The 26,544-nt window shown below is 47.1% G+C and overlaps 1 protein-coding gene across 3 annotated transcripts; it reads right to left on the bottom strand.

Annotated features, from left to right (window-relative positions):
- On the bottom strand, nt 1–26,074 carry SLC41A3 (solute carrier family 41 member 3; the record flags this gene model as incomplete). Of its 3 annotated transcripts, XM_034776720.1 has the most annotated exon segments (9): nt 1–80; nt 528–672; nt 3,698–3,844; nt 7,428–7,572; nt 8,488–8,559; nt 10,047–10,154; nt 22,661–22,968; nt 23,286–23,434; nt 25,871–26,074. In XM_034776720.1, coding segments are annotated over 7 exon segments (988 nt in total), but the record flags the coding sequence as incomplete, so codon positions are not given.
- Nucleotides 26,075–26,544: the final 470 nt, after the last annotated feature.

The raw sequence follows: 26,544 nt of genomic DNA, 5'->3' as shown, positions 1-26,544 counted from the left end.
CATTAATCACGGGTGTAAAAACCGCCATGCCTTCAAAGTTCGGGTCAGTTACAGTTTTATCCAAGATCAGCCCACCAATGCTGTTAAAAATGACACAAAATGAAAGCTTATTACCTATCATCTGTCCAGGTGCAGAATACAGAGACTGAGACAAGGACTAACTGTCCTTTCTGTTCTGTGTTAGTACAGCACCTAGCACAATGGGGTTCTGAGCCACGACTGGCATTCCTAAATGCTACCACAATACCGATAATCATGACAGTTATACAGGTTGCATTTGACTATGCAGCAGATGTGTATGTTTTATGGAAGACGTTGGTCCATCAAAGTGTCTCTAACAATGACAGGTCTTGAGACCAGAGAATTTAAAACCATGTGACTATAAATTATCACTGGAATCTCAGACAGGCAGAATTTTTTGGGGGGAGACACTGTCCTGGACCTCGGATTAGGTTGACTGTTATCCCTGAAAGAGAAAGAGAGATCTTCACAGGGTGGAGAGTGGGAAGGGTGGTTCCTTGGTTTACCTGCTGATGCTCATTGCAACAATCACCGGCTGCCATCCAGACTTCAGGACTTCAGCAATAGACGGACTTTGCTTGGCAATAGCAACCCAAAGAGGAATCATGATAACAAACACAGCGCAGATCAGAGGCGAAAGGTATTTCACATCTGGCATGGAAAAGAAATTCAAAATTAAATGCGATTTACATGTCTCCAACTCCATAAGATTGTAAAATCTGACAGGACACCACCATTACATTCTGACTGACTGAAAGAAAGGAAGCAGTGCTTGGGACTGAAGTCTCCATGTTTTCCCCCCAGTCCATAATTCACCTGTGAAACTCAACAGCACAGGACAGTACTGAGGCCAAGAGATTAGGAGGATTCAAATCAAGTTAGGTAGCTAATGAATCAGGATGTCCACGCCGTTTCATTAGATTGGATAGAAATGTATATGGGATATAAACCCTTTTATTTCAGGGATAAGTCAACCACTAACTCGCTGGGACTAAGAAGCAACTTTTCCTATGGGCAACTTATGCTATAGATAGATCTGAGGGGGCATCTCACCTCTTCCTCTGAACCATCTAGCACTGGCTATTGTTGATGCCAGGGCAGTAGACTAGTTGGACAACTGCTGTTTTCTGATGCTCCATACATCAGACAGCTGAGGGGCAGGATTTTTACTTGCTGGTTTACGTTCATTTCTATTAGCCACATTTCCCTTTGGCAGCAGCATAACCTTGAAACGACCTTCAGAAGAGAATGGTACTTAAAAAATGCTGCCCTACAAGAAAACAAACATGACTCAGCACCAGAAACACCTTCAAGCAACGGGGCTTGTGCCAGGCCTTTTGATATGCTAATAATTTGTCTACAGGGCTCTCCATCTGCTCTCTGTATTAAGTCCAAAGCGGGGCCTGCTGCAACACAGTTTTTGCAGGTATTCTGATATATAAAGTAAGCTTGATATGTGCATTTTTCCAAAGATATTGTCAGGGCCTTAGGTTAGAAATGTAAGACAGCAGCATTAACTTTCGATAAGAGTAATATCTTATCATTATGAAAGCTTTTTTACACAGGGAGGTACTTATCATAGTGCACGTCACCCACCGTTGAAATGCAGCCTCTTCTGGGGTGCAAATGGCAGCTGTTTAACAGCGCACAGCACCCCCTCAAGCTAGCCAGGACAGGAAGCAAAGACGCACGATGGGACATCCAACCGAGTCAGATGCTAAATATCCCCTTGCTCTTTTGGGCATTTGGCGATTAGCTTATTTTTAAACCCCACACATACAGAATGTTCACATCTATAACATACGATCCAACGCCCACTGTAATGATTCCCTTTAGAATCTTTGTGTCAGGCCTTTGGAACCAGTTCTGTCACCCTTCCTAGGAGTAGTATCTTACTCAGCAAGCAGTCCACTGATTATTATTTGTTGAGTGAAATACTACTCAGTGCGAGGAAGGGTAGTCTAATCAGCCCCGAAGTATTTAGAACTGGAAGGAGACATGTTGATTTTAAAAGATTATAAAATGCTCTACTGGAACGAGAGCATTATACCTCAGGGGGAAAATGTAACTTTCAAAGGCATGTAACATTCTGGGCCTTCTAGGATTCATCAGTATCCTTAAGGGAATATATTTCTCTGTGATCAGGGCAGGGTCACACGCCCTGTCCCACTTCCCTCTCACCTCCATTGAAATACAGAAGACTTTGGAAAACTGGGAATTATGAAAACCCACCAATTGGGTGATGTCACACTAGTGACTGACGCAATGTAACCAATCACCTGCCAGAGCACTGCTGAATAAAACTCCACCAGAATTTCCAGCCAGACTACTTGGCTGCAATGATAGTCTCCTAAATTCACAGCTGCTCATTACTGTATTTGTATACTATGGAATAAGGTGATAACATATACCATAATGCAGTCCCTGAGAGATATTACTGGAGATGGAGATGCTGAAGGCCAAGCCCGTTTTGTGTAGGCAGATGCCACGGCATCTTGGGAAACTGCACACTGAATAAATACATTTCTGAAGTATAGGAGAACTAGAACGAAATGACTATTGGACCTCCCCCAACCTCTCTCTCTCTCTCTGGGATATGGATTCAATTGTTCCCCTATTTGTAGGCATGTGGAATAAATTATTGTAATAGGAAACAGCTGTCTCACTCACCATTTCTGCTCTCAGTTTTCAGTGAAACTTTGGGTTTAGTTGTTATAAACTTTTTATTTTTTTAAAACAACCCAACCCTGAACATTTTCTCTTTCTAGGTCAGGCCCATGGTACTTTGCTTAGTAATTTTCCAACATCAATTAAAGCATAAATCACATTTATCCCCTTCTCCAAAAATGTATTGTGCATTTTCCAGGCTCATGTAGGAGAAGCAGTTCAGGTGCCAAGGTTTTCAGCCAATTTGTCACCTCTAGGATTATGTCTACACAGCAAAGAAAAACCTGGGGCTGGCCCGGGCCAGCCGACTCAGGCTTGCAAAGATTGGGCTGTGGGGCTGTTTCATTGCTGTATAGACTCCCTCCCACCTTGCAGGGTCCTAGAGCCTGGGCAAGTCTGAGCCCAGACGTCTATACAGCAGTGAAACAGCCACGCAGCCCGAGCCCGAGTTGGCAGGCATGGATCAGCCATGGGTGTCTAGCTGCTGTGTAGACATACCCCCAGGGTATGGTTAACACAGCAGTCACAGCACCGGCCTAGAGCGGGTCTCTTAGGAGAATATATTCTCTCCCCCATTCCAAGATGATGATAATGCTTTGTGCTCCCACAGGATCTGAGACATCAGCTAAGTCTCACAATAGTTTTATGAGGTGGGGAGCATTATTATTCCCATTTACACGTGGGGGTGCAAAGGCAAAGAAAGCATAAGTGACTTGACCAGTGTTGCAATGAGTTAGTGACAGAATCCCGGTCTTCTGCTCTAACCACATTATCCACTGAATGGTCCCAAAACCCTTACAATAAACTGGACAGTCATAGGACTTACCCACAAAGACTTTTCCATCTCTACCTCCACAGCCTACGAGACCACTTCCTCTTGTAATGCTGTGTCCAGTCTAGCTTTAACATTCCCAGGAATGTAGATACTTCCCTTCCACAACTGAACAGCTCTCCCTATCAGGAGGCTTCCCCAACAGCTGAGCCACAAGGCCTCTGCTATGTACCTTACCTATGTATTTAAAGAGGGTGCTGCTGATTCCTGCTAGCAGAGAAAGGGTTATCAAATCTCCAAGGCTCGCTGCTATGGGAGTGGCGATGTTGTCTGGATTTATCCCCACCTTCCTCGCACCAATGATTACGCCGATCATCACCAGACCTAGGGGAGACACAGACCAGGGGTTCAGACTCAGAGGATGATGCTGTTTGTGGTGTTGGCACCACTGCTCCACATTGTGCCAAGAGCTGCCCTAGTTCCGGGATGGCCCATGGTGGCTTAAAGTTGCTTTTGCCCATACTTAGATGTTGCACCAAGTGGAGTTTGGTCGCACTCAGGAAATGGGCCCAGTGTTCTCACTATACTGAAGAACACGGCTCTTCCACGGGCCCATACACAGCAAAGCAAACACCACAGCTCAGTGCAGATGCCACTGAATGGCCCAAATGCAGATGCTTTCATCCCTGTCCGATAATCTCTACTGGCTTGAAGTGGGACCGGGAACAAAGCACATTCATAGATATGCACACAGTAGGTACTCAAGACCAGGCAGCAGAAGCAGGGGACTAGAGTGGTGCCGTTCTCTGGGGTCACATCTAGATTCCACAGCACAAAGGCATTTTCCAGAACAGTATTCTGTATTATTCAGATTTTTTTTTACTTGCTTTTGAAACCCCAAGTGGCATGGGGCTGCCACTGCAGGTCATAAGCCAGCTCCCTGTCCCCAACGTAAGTATCTTGGCTGGGCATCCATTTCCCCCAGCGACCCCTGGCTGCCAGAACAGCCGCTTGGGGACCACAGCTCTCTGGGCTGCTCTAATTTACAATGGGCCCGGAAGCTGGGCAGCTTCAAGATCAAGGGGGTATAAAAGCAGCGCCTAGCCACGTACACTCCCCCGTCCTGAGGTGTGCTAAGCAAAATTCAGCTGCAGTTCAGGATCTGGGGCACAGTCTCCGGCTGGTTAGCAAGGGTGGAATTTTGGCTTATTAATATAAGCTGGTGAGACCAAGACTAAACACCAAAGGCCAGGTGAGCGTCAGACTGTGAGAACAAGAGAGCGCCCTGCTCCAGCAGCCCAAACCGGAACAGAGTGCAGCAAAACGCTTTGGAGAGTCACAGCAGCAACAATAGTTCATTTCACTTTACTTGAGAAAACGAGACCTTGGCAGAGATCAGACAAAACTCTTGTCCGTGGGCAAGTCACCTGACAGACACATTTACCAGCCTGACTCGTGTTCTGTGACTGTTTAGGGCAGTGGCTGATCTCCAGCCTCCAAAACAAGCCCAGATCAAATGTCCTTAGAGCTTCCCATGGCATTCTGTCCTCTGCCCCCACCCCAGGCATGATGCTAACCGCTGATGGCATGGTGTTGGGGACACAGGCCAGGAAAGAAGAACACTCTGGCTCAGAAACGTGTGTCTCCTCACAAAGGCCTGCGAGTGCTGAGTCTTCATGCATGCCTGGAACATACTCCACTCTTCCGAACCCCCCCCCCCCCCAAGACAACAGCTCACACACATGCACGCGCTAGCCCTCCCCTCTAACACGCACACACAATGCTCCCCCAAAAAGCACACACCCACCCACTACGCCTTCTCCCCGTGACACAAATCACCTGGCTCCCCTTCGACGTACAAACACGACCTGTTTCCTTACGCGCACATGTCCACACAACAGCGACTTGTCACCGTGGCTAGGAAAGACCCTAACATTAGCTGAAGGTGTGTCAGCAAAATCCTTCCTTTTTACATCCAGTCAGATCTTTGGGGAAACAGAGGTTAATAAAAGCTGTGAGGTTTTTATAAACTTCTGAGAACTTGTCTAGTGCTCCTCAGTACAAGCACCTCTGTTGTTCTTGGACTCTGGCCTGGGTACATCTGTAGTCTCTGACTTGTCCTCTTCTTAGAAGACTCCATGTGTGCAGGGCTGCTGCATAGGGTTGCCAATTTTAGTTGGACGTATTCCTGGCAGTTTTGTCACATGACATAATCTTTAATTAAAGATTAATCTTTAATTCCTGGAGTCTCCAGGACAATCCTGGAGGGTTGGTAACCCTAGATACACAACACATTGCTGCCCACTCAGTCACTAATAAGGATGTCATGCTGCCCTCTTGTGGCAGATTCCTACTCTTCCCTTTAACCAGATCCTCCTTACAATGACATCATTGTGGAACGGCCTGCCAAGAACTCAGCTCTGATTATCTTCATCTCACAGATAGAGAAGTGAAGTGATTTGTCCAAGTTCAAAAAGTGAGTCAGAGACGCAGCCAGGAATAGAACTCAAGAGTGCTGACTCCCAGCTCCAGGCTTTAAACACTCGATCATACTAATCTACCCATGACCTTCCATGAGGAAAGGGACAGCTCTGACAGCCACTCCCCATCCCTTGTCAAAAGCATACCATATTTCCCTAGATCGGCATGCTCCTAGAAAGAAGTGTGTGCGTGAGAGATGCTGTAAAAGAGCAGCGTGCGTAGACGTACAGTACCCTTTATACGTCAGATAACCCAGGGCATTTTGCACGGTGTGGTACCAACTTTACCACACGTCCTGGCAGCAAGGTGATTACAATACCCACTCTGCACTCACACTCAGCTCCAAGTGTTACAGGCTATCTTACTGCAAGATGGAGCACCAGAGCTTTTGGATGGCCACTTTTATGTGTCAATCAGTGATCTGCATTACTGGTTGGATGGAACACCAGGCTTTGGACCTGCTCAAAGATCTTCCCTGGGGCCTTCAAAATGATATATGGATTGGCCAACAAGGAGAGACAGGAAGGGGCTCCTCTGAAGGATGGTGCTTTTAACATAGAGCACCCCTTGATGCTGCCCTGCAGCGGGAGTGAGCCCCAGCCCTAACTGGTCTGAAGAGAATCCCAGTGGGGGAAGAGTGTCTGAACTTTCAAAGCACTGGGAACACAATGAATTTCTTTTCTTTCTTTAAAACAAATGTGTGTGTGAGTTTATAGTGGATGGATGGTGCTAGATGTTTGAGGACTGGCACTGGGGGGCAGAGCAAATGAATGGCCACCCTTTGGGTGCGGCAGAGGCCACAGAACCCAGAAATCAACAGATCATGGGGGACAAAAATGAACAAACAGGGACGGGGGTGCAGGACACAGGCACAAAACAAGGGATTTAAAGGGACATGGAGAGGAGGAACACAGACAACACCCACCGCTCCAAGAAGGCATTCAAGGAGTCAGTAGACACCACCCTTGAGAATTCTGCGCAGATGTGTGCATGAATGAGGAACCCAAAAAAGGCCCCAAAGTCGCATCCAACGTCCTTCTCTTGGACTGACGGATGGCACCGCCTTGGCCAGTGCCAGGAGGAGGCTGATGAGGAGGTTTTTGGACTTTCCCTGGAGACTGAAGTCTTCTCTTCACAGCACAGGTACATCGTGGATGAAGCAGGGCAAGCTCCCCCGTATCACACCAGCATGCCTCGTCCCCTAACTAGCGGTGCTAGGGGAGCGCTCTCTCTACAGTGCATTCAGTCCTTGGCCACCCTAGGTGTCAGTTTGTGGTGGTGATTTCAATAATCCAGTAATGTTTTGGGGATGTGGCTACCTGTCCACTGGAACTTCCACCAAGACCCCAAAATCGTTTCACATCAGCTACGGAACATTGTCCCAGATGGGAAAGGAGCAAACAGTTCATGGAGAGCAGGTGTGCATGGAAAGGGCAGTTTCTCACTGGCTCAAGTTACCGGGTGTGGTGGGGTTAACGAGACTCACCTAGGGACAGTGCAGCTATGAATGCTGTTGTCACGCTGCTCGCACAGAGCACTGCGGCCTGATTCAGCTCCACGTGCCCCTTTGAGATCGCTCCCAGGATGACAGCAGCTATGGCAGCCAGCAGCCCCACTACAGTGGCCTGTACCTGTTGGGCAAAAATCAGCTGGTAGGCAGTGTTCCCTGTGGGGTCAGTGACCCTGAACACATACACAGGAGACTGTGATCCCCTTCATCACCACCAGCATGGCACTAATAAGACATGGGGATAATTCTACCCCACATTCAGGAAACTGCACCCCTGAAAGCCAAACTCCAGCTGATTTCCTCTAAGAGAAAATCCCAATTCCATCAGAACACTCTCTATAGAACATAATGAGCTGGCTAGAGTGTATGTGTTCCATTGCCCTCTACAGGATCCACGGTGTGTCATATGCCTTATATTGTTAATGGAGATTCTCCTTTAGATTAAGTAAAAAGGGCCTGTGCTTCTGAAGCAGCAGGCTCTGAGTTCTGTCCTTGCTGTTGCAATGAAGTTTTGGGTAGGCAGCATAATTATGAAGGGATAGGTGACCCCAGATTTGTTACGCTATTTAGGGGCCCTCCTGTAAAGGCTCCATGGGATGCAGGTTCAGAAATCCCAACCAAGTATTTAAAACCCTTACAGAGGCCTGAAAAGTCCAGATGTCAATACAACAGAAGGCATTTACCCATCAGCTGTGGAATCCCCATCTGCAGAAGTGCCACTGATCGCTGTGAGAGGAGACGAGGAAGGGTTGCAGAGGCATAGTATAGTACAAATGCCACCAGCACAGAAGCACATCCCCTGATCCACCACATACAACCTCTAGGTTAACTGCTGGCTTTTAACACATCACTCCTAGAATCAATAGGTTTTTCATAGAGACGGAGTCTGTGCCACTAACAATACATTTCTGACACAGCTGGCAGGAGACGCGAGCTCCACACTCCACCCCAGTACAAATTCCCGAGACTGAACAGCCTGAGAGGGCAGTTTAGGTAAAGAAAGGAGCCTTTTCCAGCTCCAGATGGAGCTGCTTACCTGAATCAGGGCTAAATTGCAGGTGGCCATTTTCCACTGTTCCTGGGTATCATCCATCTGTCCAGTGTTAGCCTGGAAATCAAGTGAGAAAGTGAAAGGCCTGCTGCTTGCACTGGCAGCAAGAGGGTTTCACTTGGACCCTCTAGGAGAGAGCAAGCTAAAGTCAGCATGATGACAGATGCTAGCCAGTGTCCCCAGTCTTCCTCACTTCCCCCTTTCTCATTAAGGAGAAGCCCCCTGCCCTAGCCTCTGAAGGGCAGCAGAGTTCAGCTCTTGTCTCTTGCGGGGGGGGTAGGATATCAGCAGACACGCTGGACCAGACTTTCAAAGGCAGGTACCTGAGCTGCGTGCACCGTGTCTGCATGAGCCGATCCCATGCGTGTGCGCCCACCTAGTGCCAACATCCCCGTGCAAGCGCTGCAGGCGCTACAGACGAGTGTGCTAATTCCAGGCTCGCAGCTCAGGCGCCTGCCTTTAAAACGCTGATGTACAGCATCAGGCGCTCAGGGCTGCCAAGGGACAGGAATACGCTCAGAAAAGCCACATGGTTTAGCCACTTCTTCCAGATACGGGAGGCTGACTGTGGCCTTTGACAGAGCCCATAACCATCTGGGACCATCTCTACTGGTGCTGCTGATGGGAACCACTGGGGTGATTGTGCTGTGCAAACTGAAGAGAAATGACACAATAAAAACAACAACCCACAGCCTTCTTCCCACAAGGGGAAAAAAAAACACCCTTCAGACTAAGACTCGTGGAAGGAACAGGCTATAGATGCCAAATAGTCTCTTCCATTGTCAGGCTACTCAGATTCCAGTCCAACCCACGTCAGACTCAGCAGAGAAAACCTGTCACCTCGCGCACGGAGCACAGCTGGGCCATTTGTTACTATTTATTCCTTACAAACCGTTTTGTGGCCTGGCCTGTCTCAGGGGCAGACCTGCAGTAGGGTCATACCCCAAAGCAACAAAAGGACTCCTAAAGGACAGGTCACGCTGCTGCCAGAGGGGCTAGATCATGCCATGAGTTGCAGAAGCTACTGAAGGTCCCAAGAAGTCTTGGGGGGACTTAGGAACATCCACACGCTGGTCTGCTGGGACAGCTCACTGCCAGGGATGGGAAGAAAGGTTTCGGTATCCATAACAGTCAGCGGCCATAGTGAGGGACATCTCAGTAGAGCAGCTCACCACTGTAGACACTTTGCGTACAGCCAATATTCTCTTTTGTCTCTCTCAATTTTTGCAACACCCTCCAACACTGGCAACTGGACACATATGGATGAATCATCCTTTAAGAGCCAACCAGCTGCAGAATCAGGGCATGAACCTTATTTAACACTCCCCCCTGCCTGAAACACCTTGTTTCAGCTTAGCAGGAAAGGGGTCTCTGTTTCACACACACAGAGAAGAGGATGGGGTCTTTGTTTCACTCTCTTTCTTGGTCACACACACACACACACACACACACACACACACACACACACACACACACCCCTATTGGTCAAAGGATTCCTTCCTGCTCAACCCCACCCCCCCTTACTCCCCAAGCTTTACACTTACAGCCGTAGAGAGTCTGGATGCCAGGGTCATTTCAAGGTTACCCTTCAAGCCAACCAGGGCAGGAACCAGGATAAAAACTTCTGTAATTGTCCGAAACACATCCCAGTGCTAAGAAGGAAGGCAACATGAAGAACGTCAACCTCATCTAATACCATTCTGCCTACTCCTTGTTTTGACCGGATATGGGTTCCCTTCCCACCCCTCACTTCCTGTCCTAAAACATAGGGCATGCACGGTGAACAACTGGCATGCTCCAACCCCAGAGGCAGCTGTAATTTGATGGTGGGTGAAACAATTTTTGAGTTTACAAAGTGTTCTCTGATCTCTTGGGCAGATAGTCATTAATAATATCTCATATTTATGTAGTACCTATTATCATTCAGAGTCACAACAGTCAAAACAAAGAGATTTTGAACAGGATATAAAAAATACTTGTGCCTTAGGGCTTAAGACAATCTCTATCTATTAGGAATTAGGATGAGACCTTCCTGGAAGCATCTTCCCACTTTGGGTTTCTGGATACTGAACAGGATGGACTGCAGGTCTAATCCAGTATGGCAATCCCCATATTCCGATGATTGCCTTAGCGTTGAGTTACATGAAGCTGATGTTTCAAACTGTGATGTTTTATATGATCTGAAATCTCAAGTACAGTAGAATCTCTGAGTTACGAACACCAGAGTTTCGAACTGACCAGTCAACCACACACTGCATTTGTAACCAGACGTATGCAATCAGGCAGTAGCAGAGACCAACAGAAAGAAAGAAAGAAAAAGAAGCAGATACAGTACTCTGTTAAACGTAAAGTACTAAAAAAATAAAAGGGAAAGCAGTATTTTTCTTCTGCATAGTAAAGTTTCAAAGCTGAACTAAGTCAATATGCAGTTGTAAACTTTAAAAAGAACACCCAGAGCGTTTTGTTTTGTTCAGAGTTCCGAACAACCTCCATTCCCGAGGTGTTCATAACTCTGAGATTCTACTATGGCTTCAATGACTACTGCAGAAATACTGTGAGACTTATTTGAATATACTGCATGGTACCTTCAAAGATAATGTCTGGCCATGCACTGAACTACTGTATGTTCAGGAGGTTAACAGAGTCATGCTGTACCTAGAGGAGATCCTATCAGAGAGAAATGACACACCAGAAAGACTTATCAGAAGTTTCTGAAGTCTGCAGAGCTATTCTGAAACTGATCCAAGATCTGCAGCAAGACCCCTTGTCAATTATTGTGGGAAATCTGATTCTGGGATAAACTGTGAGGTGGACTATCAAAGTTCCTCCTGACGTCGCTTTCAATTGCATTGTTGCCCAATACAGCCAGTTAGGAATACAAGGATCAAATTCAGTCCTGGTGTAAGTGGATGTATCTCCCACTGACACCATCGTACAGAGGTCAGTGGCCGGCATCTCAGCAGACATTAGTCCAGCTGAAGACTCTGGGAGCTGCAGGCGTTCAGCACCTTTGAAAATCAGGCCACAAATAGACCTAATTTAATAAACACCCACAAGTGAGGAAGTGGTGGGCAAAACATCGCTTCTGATTCTTCTGCAGTGACGACCTGGAAAAATAAGCTACAAGATGTTAAGAGATAACGTGAGAGGGGAAGGCGTACTAGTCATACTACCTGAAAGTCTTTAACTTTTATTTGATTTTGTCAACACCTAACTCAAACAGTTGAAAAACATTTGGGGGGGGGGGAGAGATCTTTGTTAAAGATTCAAACACCCCTCCACCTCTTTAATTAAGGGCTAAGCAAGCTTCTCTCTAGTACACATTTGATCCTTCCAGTGAGTCTTCCAGAAAAAACAGGAAAGACCAGACTTGATCTTCTTACTGTAAAAAAACAGGCATAACTTTACCTCCCACCACCCCACCTCCCCCAAGCTTGCAGGTTTTATACATAAAAAGGAAGCCAAAAAAGGACAGAAACACAAGAGTTTAAATTCTTTTGCAGGCCAACTTTAAGGAGCATGGTTTTGTCATACCAATATGTTCTTGAGTTTCTATTGTATTCTTCAGATTCCTGTATGGATCTTGCAGGCTTCAAACCACAGTAGGCTAAGTTAATGGAGTGCCTTGTATGACTGGCAATGCTTCGCTTTACATATTGTATCTTTTATATGAATTACTTTGTGAGTCCATGGACAATTAATTACAAATGAAAAAAAGTAAAAAAGAAAAACAATATTCAGGTCACTTCGTTTTTCCCCCATTAGAGAGTCTCATTGGTAACATGCCAGGAATCCAAGGGCAGTATTAATTATTATTATTTGTACTGCAGTAGTGCCTACACTAATGTCGCAAAACTAGGAAGCGAAACTCATGAGAAACCCAAAATAAAACTGACCTCCCTCTTTTACTGTCCAAACTAATCCAAGCAGAAAAAGTTAAACATAATACATTGCGTAAAGCAAATAATTTTATAAAAATCCCTGTCAGTGCTAACAATCTCACGTGCTACTAGCAACAAAAGATGAAGAATACTTCATGCATATGGCCATAATCTGGACAGCATCTCACTGAAGATGAAAGAGAAGCTTTATTCCTGAATTTTCATGCTTGAAATGTAATCCTCCTGGATCAAACTTGATTCCTCACATTAATGGAACATAGTGGGCCAGGTACCGACCCGTGGTCTACAAGGTTTGTGCTTCTCTAGCAGTGCAAAGCTGTCTGAAAGCCGGTTCAACAAGTTGGCTGCGAATTCCTGTGGGATAGGTGGAGGTGTCTAGCCAGAGCAGTTCTAAGCCATACTCCACCTGCAGTGCAGGGAGCACATCATGGGCATGACTAGAGCACTAAGCCATTCTGGTTATCCCCAGAGGGAGGAACAGACTCTGGGGGGCTGCTACCAGTCAGGGCATCTTAGAGCAGCCTTGCGGCTACTCATTGGGGATCCATAAAGCTGACTTACCGCCACCTTCCCAGCCCCTCTGGTTGTGTCAAGCACAGCTGAAGATTTGGCCCTCAATACAAATTCTATCTGTTTAAATTAAAGTACAAATAGATTAATTTGCATATATCTCAGATGTGGTATCATTTAACATTCAGAACCCACCACTGTGCCAACGTCAGCCCTGAAATAGGCAGGTGCACAATTCCAGGAAACGTACAATGGGGTGACAGAGTACAGAACAGGTCTCATTGACTCTACAGTCGATTTCAAATTCGAGCGGAGAACAGTTCGTTTCTCCCTTGCCTACACGTTTTAATTCCTCTGTTCCGCTGCTATTACTTAGCTGGTAACCTGGTAAAGCAAATGGGATGCAGTTAAAAAAGCAGTTGCTTTTACTCTTGTTTTTTGCTGGTGTATTAGCCTCTGATTTGGGAGCTGTTCATTTGACTGTATCTGCTTTTCTATAATCTCAAAAGACCCATGGAGTGCATCTGGCAACTTCCTCTCCCAACCTGTTATCACCATGGATCAGCTGATGCTCAGAAGAAACAGTGTGGCCTCTCTCCCTGGCTAAGCTTGCAAAGTGGAATAAAGGAGTTATCTTGAAGAGCAGCCAAAAATAGAAAGCATCGCTTAGTGCAGTTCCCATCCTCATGGCTGCTATAGGAAGCCAAGTAAATCGGAACGCACTTGCAGGCACAATATAGAGGCATTTACTTTCCACCTGCCTTCCTTCTTCCCCTCGCTCATTCACAGCTTGCAAAATATTGGAAGTGACTCCATTGAAATCAGTGGCAAGACTCTCTGGCTACGTCTACACAGCAAGTGGCAGCCCGCAACAGCGAGTCTCAGAGTCCGGGTCTACAGACTTGGGTACATGCTACGGCACTGAAAGTAACTGTGTACACAGTCAGGCACGGGCTTCGAAGCCAAGGGACGGGGTAGGCTTCAGAACCTGAACTGCAACGTGTACACAGCTGTTTTTAGCCCTGTAACACTAGACGCAGCTCTGAGACTCGCTGCCACAAGCCACCACTTGCTGTGTGAATGTACCCTGTTAAGCAACTGCTTGCGGCCCTGTGCTTTTGGGGGTTCCATGCAGAGTTATAATCCACCGAGTGGAGTGGCAACTCACCTCTCAATCTTTTGGCAGTAGGAACTGAGAAGGAGGCACGTGCCTCTGCGTATCCCTTTATAGCAAGGTAGGGCCCTGAAAATTATATATAGCCAGTCCCAGTTTCCTGCACAGAGCCACTCCGCTGCTCTTTGGCAAAACAAGAGCAGTGTAAGTAAACCCATGTACACTCATTACACACCATCCACTTCCATTATTGAGATGGTGCTTGTTCGAGAGATGTGAACACACACAGACAAGGGTACATAAGGGGATGCTGGAAAGCACTTTGTTGCAGTAACTGGAAATCCTTTAAAACAGATTTCTGAGGGTCAGACCATCTCCTGCTAAAGGGCGGGGCACAGTGTCAGAGTTATGAGAGCTAGAAAGGGCCGCTGGGGTCCGTGAATCTCAATGTTACCAACTCTCACAATTTCATGGCAAGTCTTGTGATATTTTCCTTAAGACCACAGCTCTTGGGGTCACATGAATACATCAAAATCTCAGCCTGTTTAAAAAGGAAGTAAATTTCTAGTCCTCATGGTTATGGAGAAAAGCTAGAAAACATGAATCTTGCTGGCTCAAAGACCAGAACGCAAATAAAAAGCACCCTGAACATATTATTTTTTGAAATCTCATGATGTTTAAGTCATCTCATGATGTTTTAAGATCCAACTCATGATTTCTGAACGCTTCGGGTCAGAAATTCTGCAATCTATTGCAGAAACGGTCTCCTCTAAGCTATTTTTGATTCTTAGCAGCAATGATGCCTTAACCACCTCCTCTGGGAGTCAATTCCACTGTCCAATGGTTCCTTTTCCTATTAACTTAGAAACTTTCCCCCATTATTTTGCTTAATGCATGGCACCATCCTGTGCAAGTTTCCAAAACTCTAATGTGTAAATAAATTAAGTATATATTAAATACAGAGTCTGGTATTTATAACACATATACAATATGTTGGAATGTGTGCGTCAAGTATGCGTCATATATTTTCTACCTAGACAGATACAAAGGTACAACAATGTTCTCGAACATGGCCCTGCTTTCCAACAAATCCAGAGGATGCAGTCTACATTAAGGGAACGTTTACACTTAAAATACTACAGCTGAGCTGCTACAACACTTCTGTACTCCCTACGCTGACAGGAGAAGCCATCCTGTCGGTGTACATAATCTCCCTCCTTGAGAGGTGGTAGGTAGGTCGACAGAAGAATTTTCCCTAGTGCTTACATAGGGACTTAGGTCGGCTTAAGTGCATCGCTCAGGGGTGTGGATTTTTCGCACCCCTGACCAATGTAGTTAAACTGACTTCATTTTCTAGTGTAGACGAAGCCTACAATTTACCTACTTGACAAGGGCTTGGTGAGGATTAGTATATTTTAATGTCTGTATCCTGCTCTGAGAGATAAGGCAACAGATAAGTAAGTGCTAAGTGTTATTATATAGCACAGGGGAGATGGCTAAGGAGAGGAGCTCCTGTAAGACTAAAAGGTAGGTCTGTGCCTTGGAGCAGAGCACAGGTGGGTTGTTAGGCATAGTACAGCAGCAGTTAGCCATTCTTTCTTTGCTGCTCCTCACATCATATTCTCTTGAATCAATTCATTCTTTGCACCATTATTTTCCTTGGTCAAGTGACAGGGCAAGACCCCACCCCACCCCCAAAATAAAGCAATGCCCATACTTGGCTCCTGCTGGGGTACAAGTGCCAGAGAATCCTATGAATTCCAGCTTGCTTTTGAGCACCGTAGATAACAGTGGGACACAGTCTGAAAGCAGTGGAAGTTGTGCCAACATTTTGATTTGCAAATCCACCCGCATAAGGTACCCAAACAAGATCAAATTTTGAGTTTCTATTTGTGCCACCAGGACAAAGGAAAGCTAGACAGGCCAGATTCTGATCTCGGGCACAGTAGTGTAAATCCAGCATAACTCCACTGAAGTCAAAGGGAGTTACGATGAATTTACACCCAAGAAAATGAGATCAGAATCTGGCCCAGAAATGTTTAGATTCTAGTCTGGTTATTTCTTATTCTGTGCCCATCCCAGAATAGCTGAGTGCCTTCAAGATTAAAGAATAATCAATGAAAATAACCTCTAGTATCCAAGAACTGAAATGATAAACTTGCTTCAAAATGTGAACATCTTAACCACAGCTCTGACCTGGAACTTTCTGGGGGACAGAATGAATATCGTACAATAGATGAATATGCTGTAGCATTTGTTTGATCCCAGTACTGTGGCCTGGTGCAGTTTCATACAAGTTGCCCCAAAATGTGTGGCTAGACACAGAATGGGAGGAACTCTTCCTCTACTGTACCTAGGGTACTGTCTGTCCAGCCGCCCATGCCTAAATACAAAGCCAAACACTCTGACTTAAGAAGAACCATTCCTACATATTGACACAAAGAGGATGCTCTTTGCCATCGGGTGCTGCCCAGGCTAATCATGCTTACTAGACACACAAATTACAAATGCATATGCAAGGTCACCCAGGCAAATCAGCCCCTTGTTACTAAGCTGCCTGATCACACATACGTACTTGAACAAGATCCATCAACAGGCCAGCAGCCACCATGCCCAAACCAGCCAAGAGGAATGGCACGAAGATCTGGGAGGCAATGGAGAAGGACGTCTCTGGGAGAAATCCATTAGCCGACCTGGTCAGCTTGCAGGTGAAACCTCTCAGTTTCTTCCCATGGAAGCACAGCTCCAGTTGTAGCTGGGTGACCACCATGGTCAAAGGCCGTTAACCCATATTCAACAGGCAGAGCACGAAAAAAAGCCAGGAGCTCACACACATCGCATGCCCAGCTACTTGCTCCACAGTTTGAAGACACTGCTCCCCAACCTAGCAACGAAGCCACAGTCCTTTAGTTTCCTCTTCTCCTCCTCCCTTCCAGAGAGCCACAGCAAACTTATCTTCCCAAATCAGCTTGACTTGGTTGAGCTCAGACTGCAAGGAGCCTCATGGAAGCTCTTTCTCCATGTTACATCCAGAAGAATTTAAAAAAGAGAAGAAAGGAAGATTGCTGAGATGTTTGTGGATAAATACTGATGATCCCACCCCTGCTCCAGCTTCCCCCAGCTCAGCGAAAACCAGAAAGACCTGCTCCTCAGGCTATGGCATAAGAGTCCCTGAGCAAAGAGTGACAGGCCATGCAGGAATCCCTCAGTGTTCTCAGAGGCACAGGTGTCCTTTCTCCTCAGGTTACATTTCTTCGCAGAACATGGCTTGCCTTTGATACAATGGTTTAATATATAAGCTGGAGCTGAAGTAGCCCCACCATGTGGGGCATTGAACTTTTCTCACCGTTCCAAGGCCAAAGGGTGGGGCAATTAATATCCAGGTTTTCATTTGGTTTCCCTCAAGGTCGCCGAGAGCAGGAGTCCACGCCTGTTACAACCCCAGCTATTACCCAGCTCCCATCGGGAAAGGCAGCAAAGCTATACTGGCTGTGAGAGAACGTTTGCCTCGCCTGACCCCCTTTTTGCTCCCCCCTCTCCAGTCTCGTCTGTGGTGTACGAGCTCAGGAAGGAATAATCAGCTTATGTCAGCTGTATCTCTGAATGATTGACTTAAAAAAATTCCACAGAACCAACCAATGAGCTTCGAAGACGAATACCCTTATCTGCTGTCATCACGTCAACTTTCAGCTACCTTTAAAAGACCAAGATAAAAGTCACAGCAGGAGCTTATTTAAGGTAGCTCTATAATCTTACTAGTCCATGGGGAAAGAAGGGAAAAGTTTCCAATAGCTAATATATGCTCTTTCATATAGGGGAGGGATAGCTCAGTGGTTTGAGCATTGGCCTGCTCAACCTAGGGTTGTGAGCTCAATCCTGGAGGGGGCCATTTAGGGATCTGGGGCAAAAATCCTGGTCCTGCTAGTGAAGGCAGGGGGCTCGACTTGATGGCCTTTTGGGGTCCCTTCCAGTTCTGAGATAGGTATATCTCCACTTCCTGTCCTAAAGCTTATTCCTGCATGCTGCTGAATAGCTTTTGCGTTCCACCCCAGAGGTGGCTTCATCTCAGTATCTCAGTGCTTCCTGCTTAAAGATACATGGCCAAAGTCACTGGCATACGCCCATTGACTTCGGTGTGGTTACGCCCATTTATGCTAGTAAATTTGTATCATTCTTGTAGAGATGTGCCTAAATTGTAAAGCTCAAATCCAGATCCAAACTTATCCAAACTTGGGGGTGGGGGTGTTAATGGAACTTGGAAGGTGTTTTGTCAGGGCTCCTCTGTGACAGGATGGATTAATTTAAATCAGCAGACAGGAAGCCTTGGTTTAAATCATCAATTTTAATCATGTTTTGAATTTGTACTTTTTAGTTATTTTCCTGAAGAAAAGTTGATTCTCACTGGTTGATAACTATTAAACCATGTTGATTTGCAACTAAATATAGCCTTTACTCTAAATTTGGTGCTTCTTTCTACTAACCAGGAGGATATACTATAGCTATATACATTATATAGCTTAACGTACAATTATTCAGATTCTTCATTTTTATAATTTTAGAAAATGGCAAATGATTCATTTCTTATTCACTATCTCGTGATTAACTTTTTTACTTGTTATTTGTGTCAAGTCCTATTTGGATGGAAATGTAAATTCAATTAAAATGCTAAAAAACTGCATTTTGCTTGCTTTAATTAAATAAATGTGCTGGAAACACAAGACAAAAAAAAAGCATACCAAAAAGTGTATCAAAACATATTTTGCATTTAAAACTAACCTGTTTATTAAATGAAGGAAGTATTATCTGTTAGTGAATTGAACCAATTATTTCTGATCACTGTGTCCTTCAAGATTTTGGAACTAGTAGATCTCATCCTCTCACACCTAGTTTCTATTTGTAAATTGGAAGAGAAAATAACAAGCTTTCCTGCTTTTTCAACTCCCAATTGGCTTCTTAATTTTGAATGAACTAGTCACTGAACTGAACTAGCTGAATAAACTGAAATGAAGAAAATATTCTCTCTGCAGTCAAAAGCTGGCTTAACACATAACAACTCTGCTCTCAGGTGCTTAGCCAGTGGCTGCCACCAATTCAGTGGCTTTCTTTCTTTCAAAGTTGGCACCAAATATGTACTATTGAATGTAATTTTTTGTATTTAAATGATTTTAATAGATTATAATATTTAAATTTCAAAATTAATTTTAATTTTTTTAAATAAAGTTGTATTTAATTTAAATAATCTGATTTCAATTAAAAAAGTCTGTTTTTTTTTTAAATCTTCACTTTATACTCATCCTTCTTTGTAATAATTCGGATGGCATGTTAGGGTGTTGGAGGCAAAAGGTTCTATATAAGGTATTTGTAATGAAAGGGGGTTTGGACGGCCTGAGGTATTGGAAATTGGATAGTGAGCCTTTCATTGATCAGTTGCTGATTTAAATCCAGCCAGTCAGTAGTGACAGAAATTGCTGGCTGTTTGGTGGCCAGTACAAAGAGTCTGCTTGTCTCAGTCCAGTTCCTAGCATTCAAGATCAACATTGAAAAACCCTCATTACTATATTTGGCACTAGCTGGCCTCTGAACAGGCATTCTCAGCAAGGAGATTTAAGGACACATGGGCCATGTAATCTTAACTAATATTTGTCCCCAGCACTAAACACACTGGCTGGGAGTGTGAATACCTTCCCCAGCCCTAAATTCACAAACACACACACAATTATCAAGTCTATAGGGTTTGGCTGCACAAGGATCTCCAGGTAAGTGTTACAGGCCACAAAGCAAGAGCCCTGGCTCCAGATTCCTGACTCAGTCCTTTGCTGTTCCCAGAGATGATGCACCAGGAGCAATGCAGGGAGGCAGTATTCTCAAAGCCAGCAGGATTTGAGACTCCATCAATAGCAGCACATGGTGGTTGTCAGGAATCAAAGAAGGGAGGTCATTTCAAACCTCCCTGCTGGAGGAGAGCTCAAAGGGACAGGAACAGGGGGACTGAACAGAGAAGCTCTCTCCAATGCCTACAAAATGGGTTTTATGACCCAGTCTGCTTCTTCCTACCAACAACTTCAAGGTAATAGGATGAAGCTCTGGTTCCACGCAGAAGTCTGAGGTCAACTAAGTAACGAATGCAGGGCTGGTCCTAGACAGCAACCTCAGGATTTCAGGGATTTGTATGCATGTATGCAGATAATCAATATACACAGTCCTAAAAAGTCACTGTACATTGTGAATTGCTCGTTCAAAGGCAAAAGCATTAGTATAAGGAAAGTATCAGATTGTTTGAAAGATCCAGGTGCCATAAAGTGACATAATAGCTAGTATGTCCTATATTAAAGCTTCGGCAAACTGGGGTGAATGAGTTTATCACTCTCTGTCACGCTCCATTTCTAAGCAAGCACAATAAAAAGCATTCAACTGGCAAATCGACAGGCAGAAAACATAGTTAACTTAGGCGGCCCATGTTTGCACACTGGCTTTTTTTATTGTACACTTAAGGAACCTCTGATAGAGAGTCATATCCAGAGCCTCACCCCTTTCAGCACAAACTGTCCCACAAGGTAATATTTTGTTTACACTAAGTTCTTTGGGGCAGGAACCAGTTCTGGTTACATGCCTAGACAGCACCTAGTACAGTGGGGCTCTTACCCCTGACCGGAGCCTCTAATGAATAACTTTCAAAAAGAAAATCAGAAGCACTAAGAGGAGCACAGGGAAAGACACAAAATGCCAAAAAACAAGATTTTAAACACATTTTGTTTAGATGTGATTTATCCTTGCTGCAGAATGTGGTAGCACAAGCTGTCCCCAACCGTGTTGTGTATACCATTGTGGCTGGCCACCTTCCTGTCCTCCAAATTCAAATCACTGGAGGGCAGGGCTGTTAAGCACCAGTGGGGTCCAGGAATAAGAACAGTACAGATACTGCTAGTTCACTGCCAGTTTGGGGCAAATTATTTCATTTTCATTTTTTAATGTATTTATCTCTCTCCCTCTATTTGAACAGCGACAAAAAGGAGAGGGGAGCGTTTACGTCAAGGTGGGCTGGGAGCAGGCAGACCATGAGTGAACAGGGGAGGAGGCCAGAAAGGAGCACCAGGGAAATGCTGAGTTCCTATTCATTCAGCAGAAGCAGCAGCAACAGGTGGTTTGGGATAGGTTAGGCTGGTGAGGAGGCAGAAAAGGGAGGAAGAGTCCAAGCATCAGTGAGTCCATCCGTGCGGGGGTGGGGGGGAATGGAAAGAGCCATACATTCACTTGGGCTGTGCACATTGATCAGGCCAAGTGCTAGCAGCTGGAGCACTTGTCTTTCCACAAAGACTGTGCTGATTTCTTCCCTGACTGGTTTGGAACTCAGCATGAGAGGGAAGGGTACTATGTATTCTTATTCACATGGAACTGTTTGTAATTTCTGTTGGATGGGGGAGTCATTTCACTTCCTGTTCTCAACGACAGAGTGACGTTGCTGTGCAACTGTTTAACAACTGGCACGTGCTTTCCCAGAAGTGACCGCTTTTCAGGAAACACTTCATCTGCCACTGTATACATGATTTGTAAAGCAGTTGTGTGAACATTAGATAAAAGGTAATTTATATTAAACATCAGTTATTAATAAAAAAGGAAAACAATCAAAATAGAGAGAGATTAAAAATTAAAAACCAAACCAAACCTTCTATATGTTAAAACTCCATTAAGGGGGAGACAAAACCAGGATCAGGAAGGACACTAAATTAAGAGGCCCTCTGCCCTACTGACACATAGCATCTTCTGTTCTAGGAGGGTTCTTATAAGAGTGGATAATGTGTGCTGCAGTATCTGGTATCAACTGGTGAATTAAGGATACTGTGCCAGTCTTAAGAGGCAATGTCCTTCGCTTCAATGGGTCCTAGTTGATCTCCTTACGCCACAAGAGTAATCGAGGGGCTGAAGGGAAATAACTCCAACTTTTTGAAAGTTGTCAATACCAGCACGGGGCTTTCAGTGTCACCATATCAGATAACGAAGGGGCACGCTGACCTGATAGCTTGCTAGTCAAATACACAGGGAGGAAAAATAGGAATGCAAAGCTGAAAAAGCATTACCCACTAGTAACAACACATTGTGATCTCTTGATTGTTCTACGGACATGAACTGTAACTCTAAATGTAAATGGCCTACAATCAGTTCTTAGTCTAATCAGAACTTAGACTTTAAGTAGTGCCTATCACAGAAAACGTTACACAGGTTGGAAAGCGACCCAAATCATTCATTAGAAAGCCTTAGAAACAAACATGGAGAGCAACTTGGTGCTCAGCAGGTTGCATTTGGCACTAAGAAGAGCACTAGGGAACTCTGGGGCTTGGAAGCATCATAGTGATGCTTTTAGTCTCCATGGGAGGTGCAGGAGAAGACATTCGACAGGCCTTGCCTAGAGATAGCCAGAGCACTCTGCAGAAGTAGCTGTGTAATGCTGGTTTAAATTTGGGGGTGGGGAAGGAAATGAACATCCAAAATGAAGGGAGACCTTCTCTCCCATATTCACCCAACCTGCTGTAACCCTTTCACTTGTGCATATCCAAGAAGGGAGAAAAGGCAGGACCTCTGACACCTGGTAACAGCACACCACACACACTCATACAGAAGAGCTTTTCACCCTTACCTGAACATAGTCCAAAACCATCCCAGCCAAGACCATGCCAAGCCCTGCTAACAGGTATGGCAGGAGCACCTGCAGGCCAATTGCAATGGCCGATTCGTCCTGCCGCTTTGCCATGAGCCCTTTCCCCTCGGCTGGCTGCTTCTGCTGTGAGACCAAAGGCACATCCTCTGCTTCCTGGCTGCCAAGTCTGCTGTCTTTGTGTTTACCCTTGCTCTTTGCTTTGTGCCTGGATCGCTCTCCATTTTTCGCCCTGCCCTCCTTCCTCCGCTGCCGAGCTTCCTCCTCCTTCATCGCAAATCAAAGGCTTTCTAAAGATGCAAGACAAGAAACAGGCCAAAGTGAGAGGTGATAAAAGGGAGAATCCCATTAGGTGCTGTTTTTTTTTTCCCCCCCTGAGAGGTGCCCTTTGTATTCAACCACAGTTACCTCCTTCCCATCAGCTTTAGGGCAAAATGCCACCTACTCCTCCAAGCAGTGACACAAATTACTAGTTGATCCAAGTATTGGTCCTTAGACTTTCATTTAGCCTCTCATTCCAGGCCACTGGTTTTCCTCTCCGTAATCCCATCTCCCCACACTGGCATGGGGTCATGCCACACCTGCTGCCATGCATTCCAGCACTCACTCAGTAAAAGGCCAGGCACTCGCCAAGGAGACTGCAATCCAGTGCTGTGGCCATGGACGTGCCTGCTTCCCACACTCCGTGAGTTTCCCAATGATTATGAGAGGGGGACTCAGAAGTAGGCTCAGCAATTTGTAGGCTCAGGACCTTACCTGGTATAGGAAACAGACATATTATATCCAGTAGGGGGCAGCAGTGCCAATGCTAGCCCATTGGGGCCCCTAGGCAGGAGTATTTTGAGGTCCCCCCCTCCCAACATATACTAATAATTAATATGGGGGCCCTTGACCTGCTCAGGGCCCTAAGCAATTGTTTAGTCTGCTTACACCTAGCGCCAGCTCTGGGGGGCAATACAGCACAAATGTATATTACAGCAAGTAGTCACTCACTAGCTGATGAGCTGATATTTATTTGACCATGTGTCAGATCTCCATTATACCATTCTTTCACACCTATCCTAATATACAAATATGGGGACCTCAAGGTCAGGGCTGTCCCTAGACATTTGGGTGCCCGACGCAGCTCCCCCGCAGCCTCCCCCCCACCCACAGAGTCTGGGAGGCAGGAGTTGTGGGGGACCACTTTTGGGGGCCCCACAGGCACAGAGTGGCCCAGGGGATTAGCAGGGGGCCGGGAGCAGCCCGCTGTGCTTCCCTCGCGACGGCCCAGCTGTGTCGCTCGAGGGAGGAGGCTCGGGGGAAGGGATCCCCCGCTCACCAGCAGTGGCAGGAAGCGGAGTAGCTCAGCCCCAGCCCGCTCCACTCTTCCAGCTCCCAGCCGTAGCGCTCTGCTTTCCGCTGCCGGTGAGAGCTGGGGGCGGTCCTTTCCCCAACCCGAGCGACATGGCTGGGGCCGGGGCAAGGGAAGCGGAGCGGGCTGGGGCTGCGTCTCTCTGCCTCCTGCTGCTGGTGTGTGCAGTGGGATGATCTTTTCCCCGCACTCACCGGCGACAGGAAGCGGAGCGCTGTGGATGGGAGCTGGAGGAGTAGAGCAGGCTGGGGCCAGGTTGCTCCGCTTCCCGCCGCTGCCGGTGAGTGCGGGGTTGCTGGGGGAAGAGGTGGAATGGGGGCGGGCCGAAGGCGGAGGAGGGGGAAAGGGTAAGAGGCAGGGCGGAGGGAGTTGTCTGGGGCCCTACACGCCCCTAGGGACAGCCCTGCCCCTTGAAGGGGAGGGCCGGCCGAGGGATAGGGCTGGTCGCCAGGGCTGCCACGTATGCAGCATGCAGCTGCTTAGGGCACCCTGAAAAATGGGGCAATTTGGTGCCCCAAATTTCATGGTGCCCAACGCAGCTGCATATGCTGTGTATGCCTAAGGACGGCACTGCTCAAGGTCATATCTATCTACAAAGCATCTACCATGCCTAACCATGGTGCCATATTAGTGGCAGATAATAGTGCAAAGTGACATTTATTTAATGGCTCTGTGAAATAGACTGGTCTCAGCCCGGTACTTGGTCACGTGGCCATGTCAAAATTGGCACTAACTGGCCCCCATGTTGGCAGGCTCATTATAGAGGCTACGGAGAACTGACTCCCAGTCCCACAGGTCTGATCCAGTACCTGGTCACTGGCTGGCTGATGTTTTGTGATCTGCAGTTCAGAGAGCTGTGGATCGAATGCATGGGATGCAGGCCTCGGACAGATGCATCCTAACCCTCAATTCCTCTAGTCCAGGTAGCACTCAACTCTCCTCTCAAAAGTCACAGAGTTTAAGGCCAGATCCCTTGGAAGACCAGACCATCTAGTCCAGTGCTGCCCAAACTTTTCCTCTCGTACTCCCCCTTACCAGTAATGGAACGTGTCCGTGCTTCCGCCCTAAACCCCTGGGCCATGGGCGGAGCAATGGCCAGGAGCGGAGGCCAAGCTGTGCCCAGGGGCCGTGGCTGGGAGTGGGGCTTGGGGCTGTGGCCAGGAGCGGGGCTGTGGCTGGGAGCAGGGACCAGGAGTGGGGGCTTGAGCTGAGGCTGGGAGTGGGGGCCTGGGGCCAGAGCAGAGCTGGGGGCAGAGCGGGACTGGATAGCACTCCCTCCCCATCCCCCATGGGAGCTGGCCCAGACCCCGCCACACATCCCAGATGTTCCTCCCCCAGTTTGGGGACCACTCTAGTCTGATCCAGTGTATTCCAGGCCACCCCCAGCACCCAGCACTCACGCTGAACCCATCAAATCAGATTAGACCAAAGCAGCGGTTCTTAACCTGCGGCCCAATCAGCACACAGCTGCAGCCCATTTGACATCCTCAGGTCCATACAGGCAGCATTGGATGCAGCCCACAATAGCAAATAGGTTGAGAACCACTGGCCCAAAGCATAACAGCCCAGAGAAAACAGTGGGGAGGAGGGTACCCACAGCTAAGGGATAGGAAATACAGCTGTGGAAAACAGCTGGAGCCAGGGCGCTGGAACAATTTGTATCCTGGAGATGCTGAGTTCCATTGAACCAAACTGTAAACCCTGGATATGATGGAAACCACTTCAAGCCAGGGGAGCGGGAGCCAGCACCCCTAGTTCCAGTGCCCTGGAGCAATCAGCTGAGGGAGGGAGCACCCTGACCCAGCACTCCCCCCCCACCCCCCGTCTCAGGCACTCACCGGCTCTTTGTCCTCGCCTAGCAGGGCAGGCCTCTAGCTATCTCCCGCCCCGCGAAGGGAGGGGGGGGGCATCGCGCAGCTGCACAATATGCAAATGAAGGAGGCGAGGGCGCCACATCTGGAGCCGGGCTCCGAGCAGCGGCGGGAGCTGGAGCCCGGGCTGTGCCGCTTTAGAGCCGGAAGCGCCGCGCCGGGGCGAGCGGAAAAGAGAGCGGCAGCAGCGAGGGAAGGCCTGCCCCTCCCCTGCCGAGCGGCGGCGGTGAGTGACAGGCACGGGGCAAGAGAGGCCCGGTCTCAGCGCCGCGGCCGCAGGCCTCCATGCAGCTTGCACGTTGCAATTATAGCCCCTGCTTTGCCACGACTGGTGCAAGCTGCGATGGTGCCGCTGGCCCGCCTGCAGCCATCAGTGCAGGCCATGGCACTGGTAGCATCTGCAATGTAGTACAAGCCGCCCCCCACCCCCCCGTACTTCTGCAGCCGGCATTGCAACTTCTGCATTGACTACTGCTACCCTGCAGTGCTCATCGTCCCCAGACCCCCCTTCCACTGTCCGCGGTGCAGCGCCCAGCCGGGCGTTAGTCCATGCGCTGTCTGCAGTGCACAGCCTCTGGCCCTGCCCCCGCAAAGATGGGTGCATAAATGTCGGTGCTCCAAAAACCATGCCTGGACACCTG

Source organism: Trachemys scripta, chromosome 7 (genome assembly GCF_013100865.1).
Source record: "Trachemys scripta elegans isolate TJP31775 chromosome 7, CAS_Tse_1.0, whole genome shotgun sequence".
Lineage (NCBI taxonomy): Eukaryota > Metazoa > Chordata > Testudines > Emydidae > Trachemys > Trachemys scripta.
Note: the sequence above shows the minus strand (reverse complement) of the source record. Positions and strands in the feature narration are given on the sequence as shown.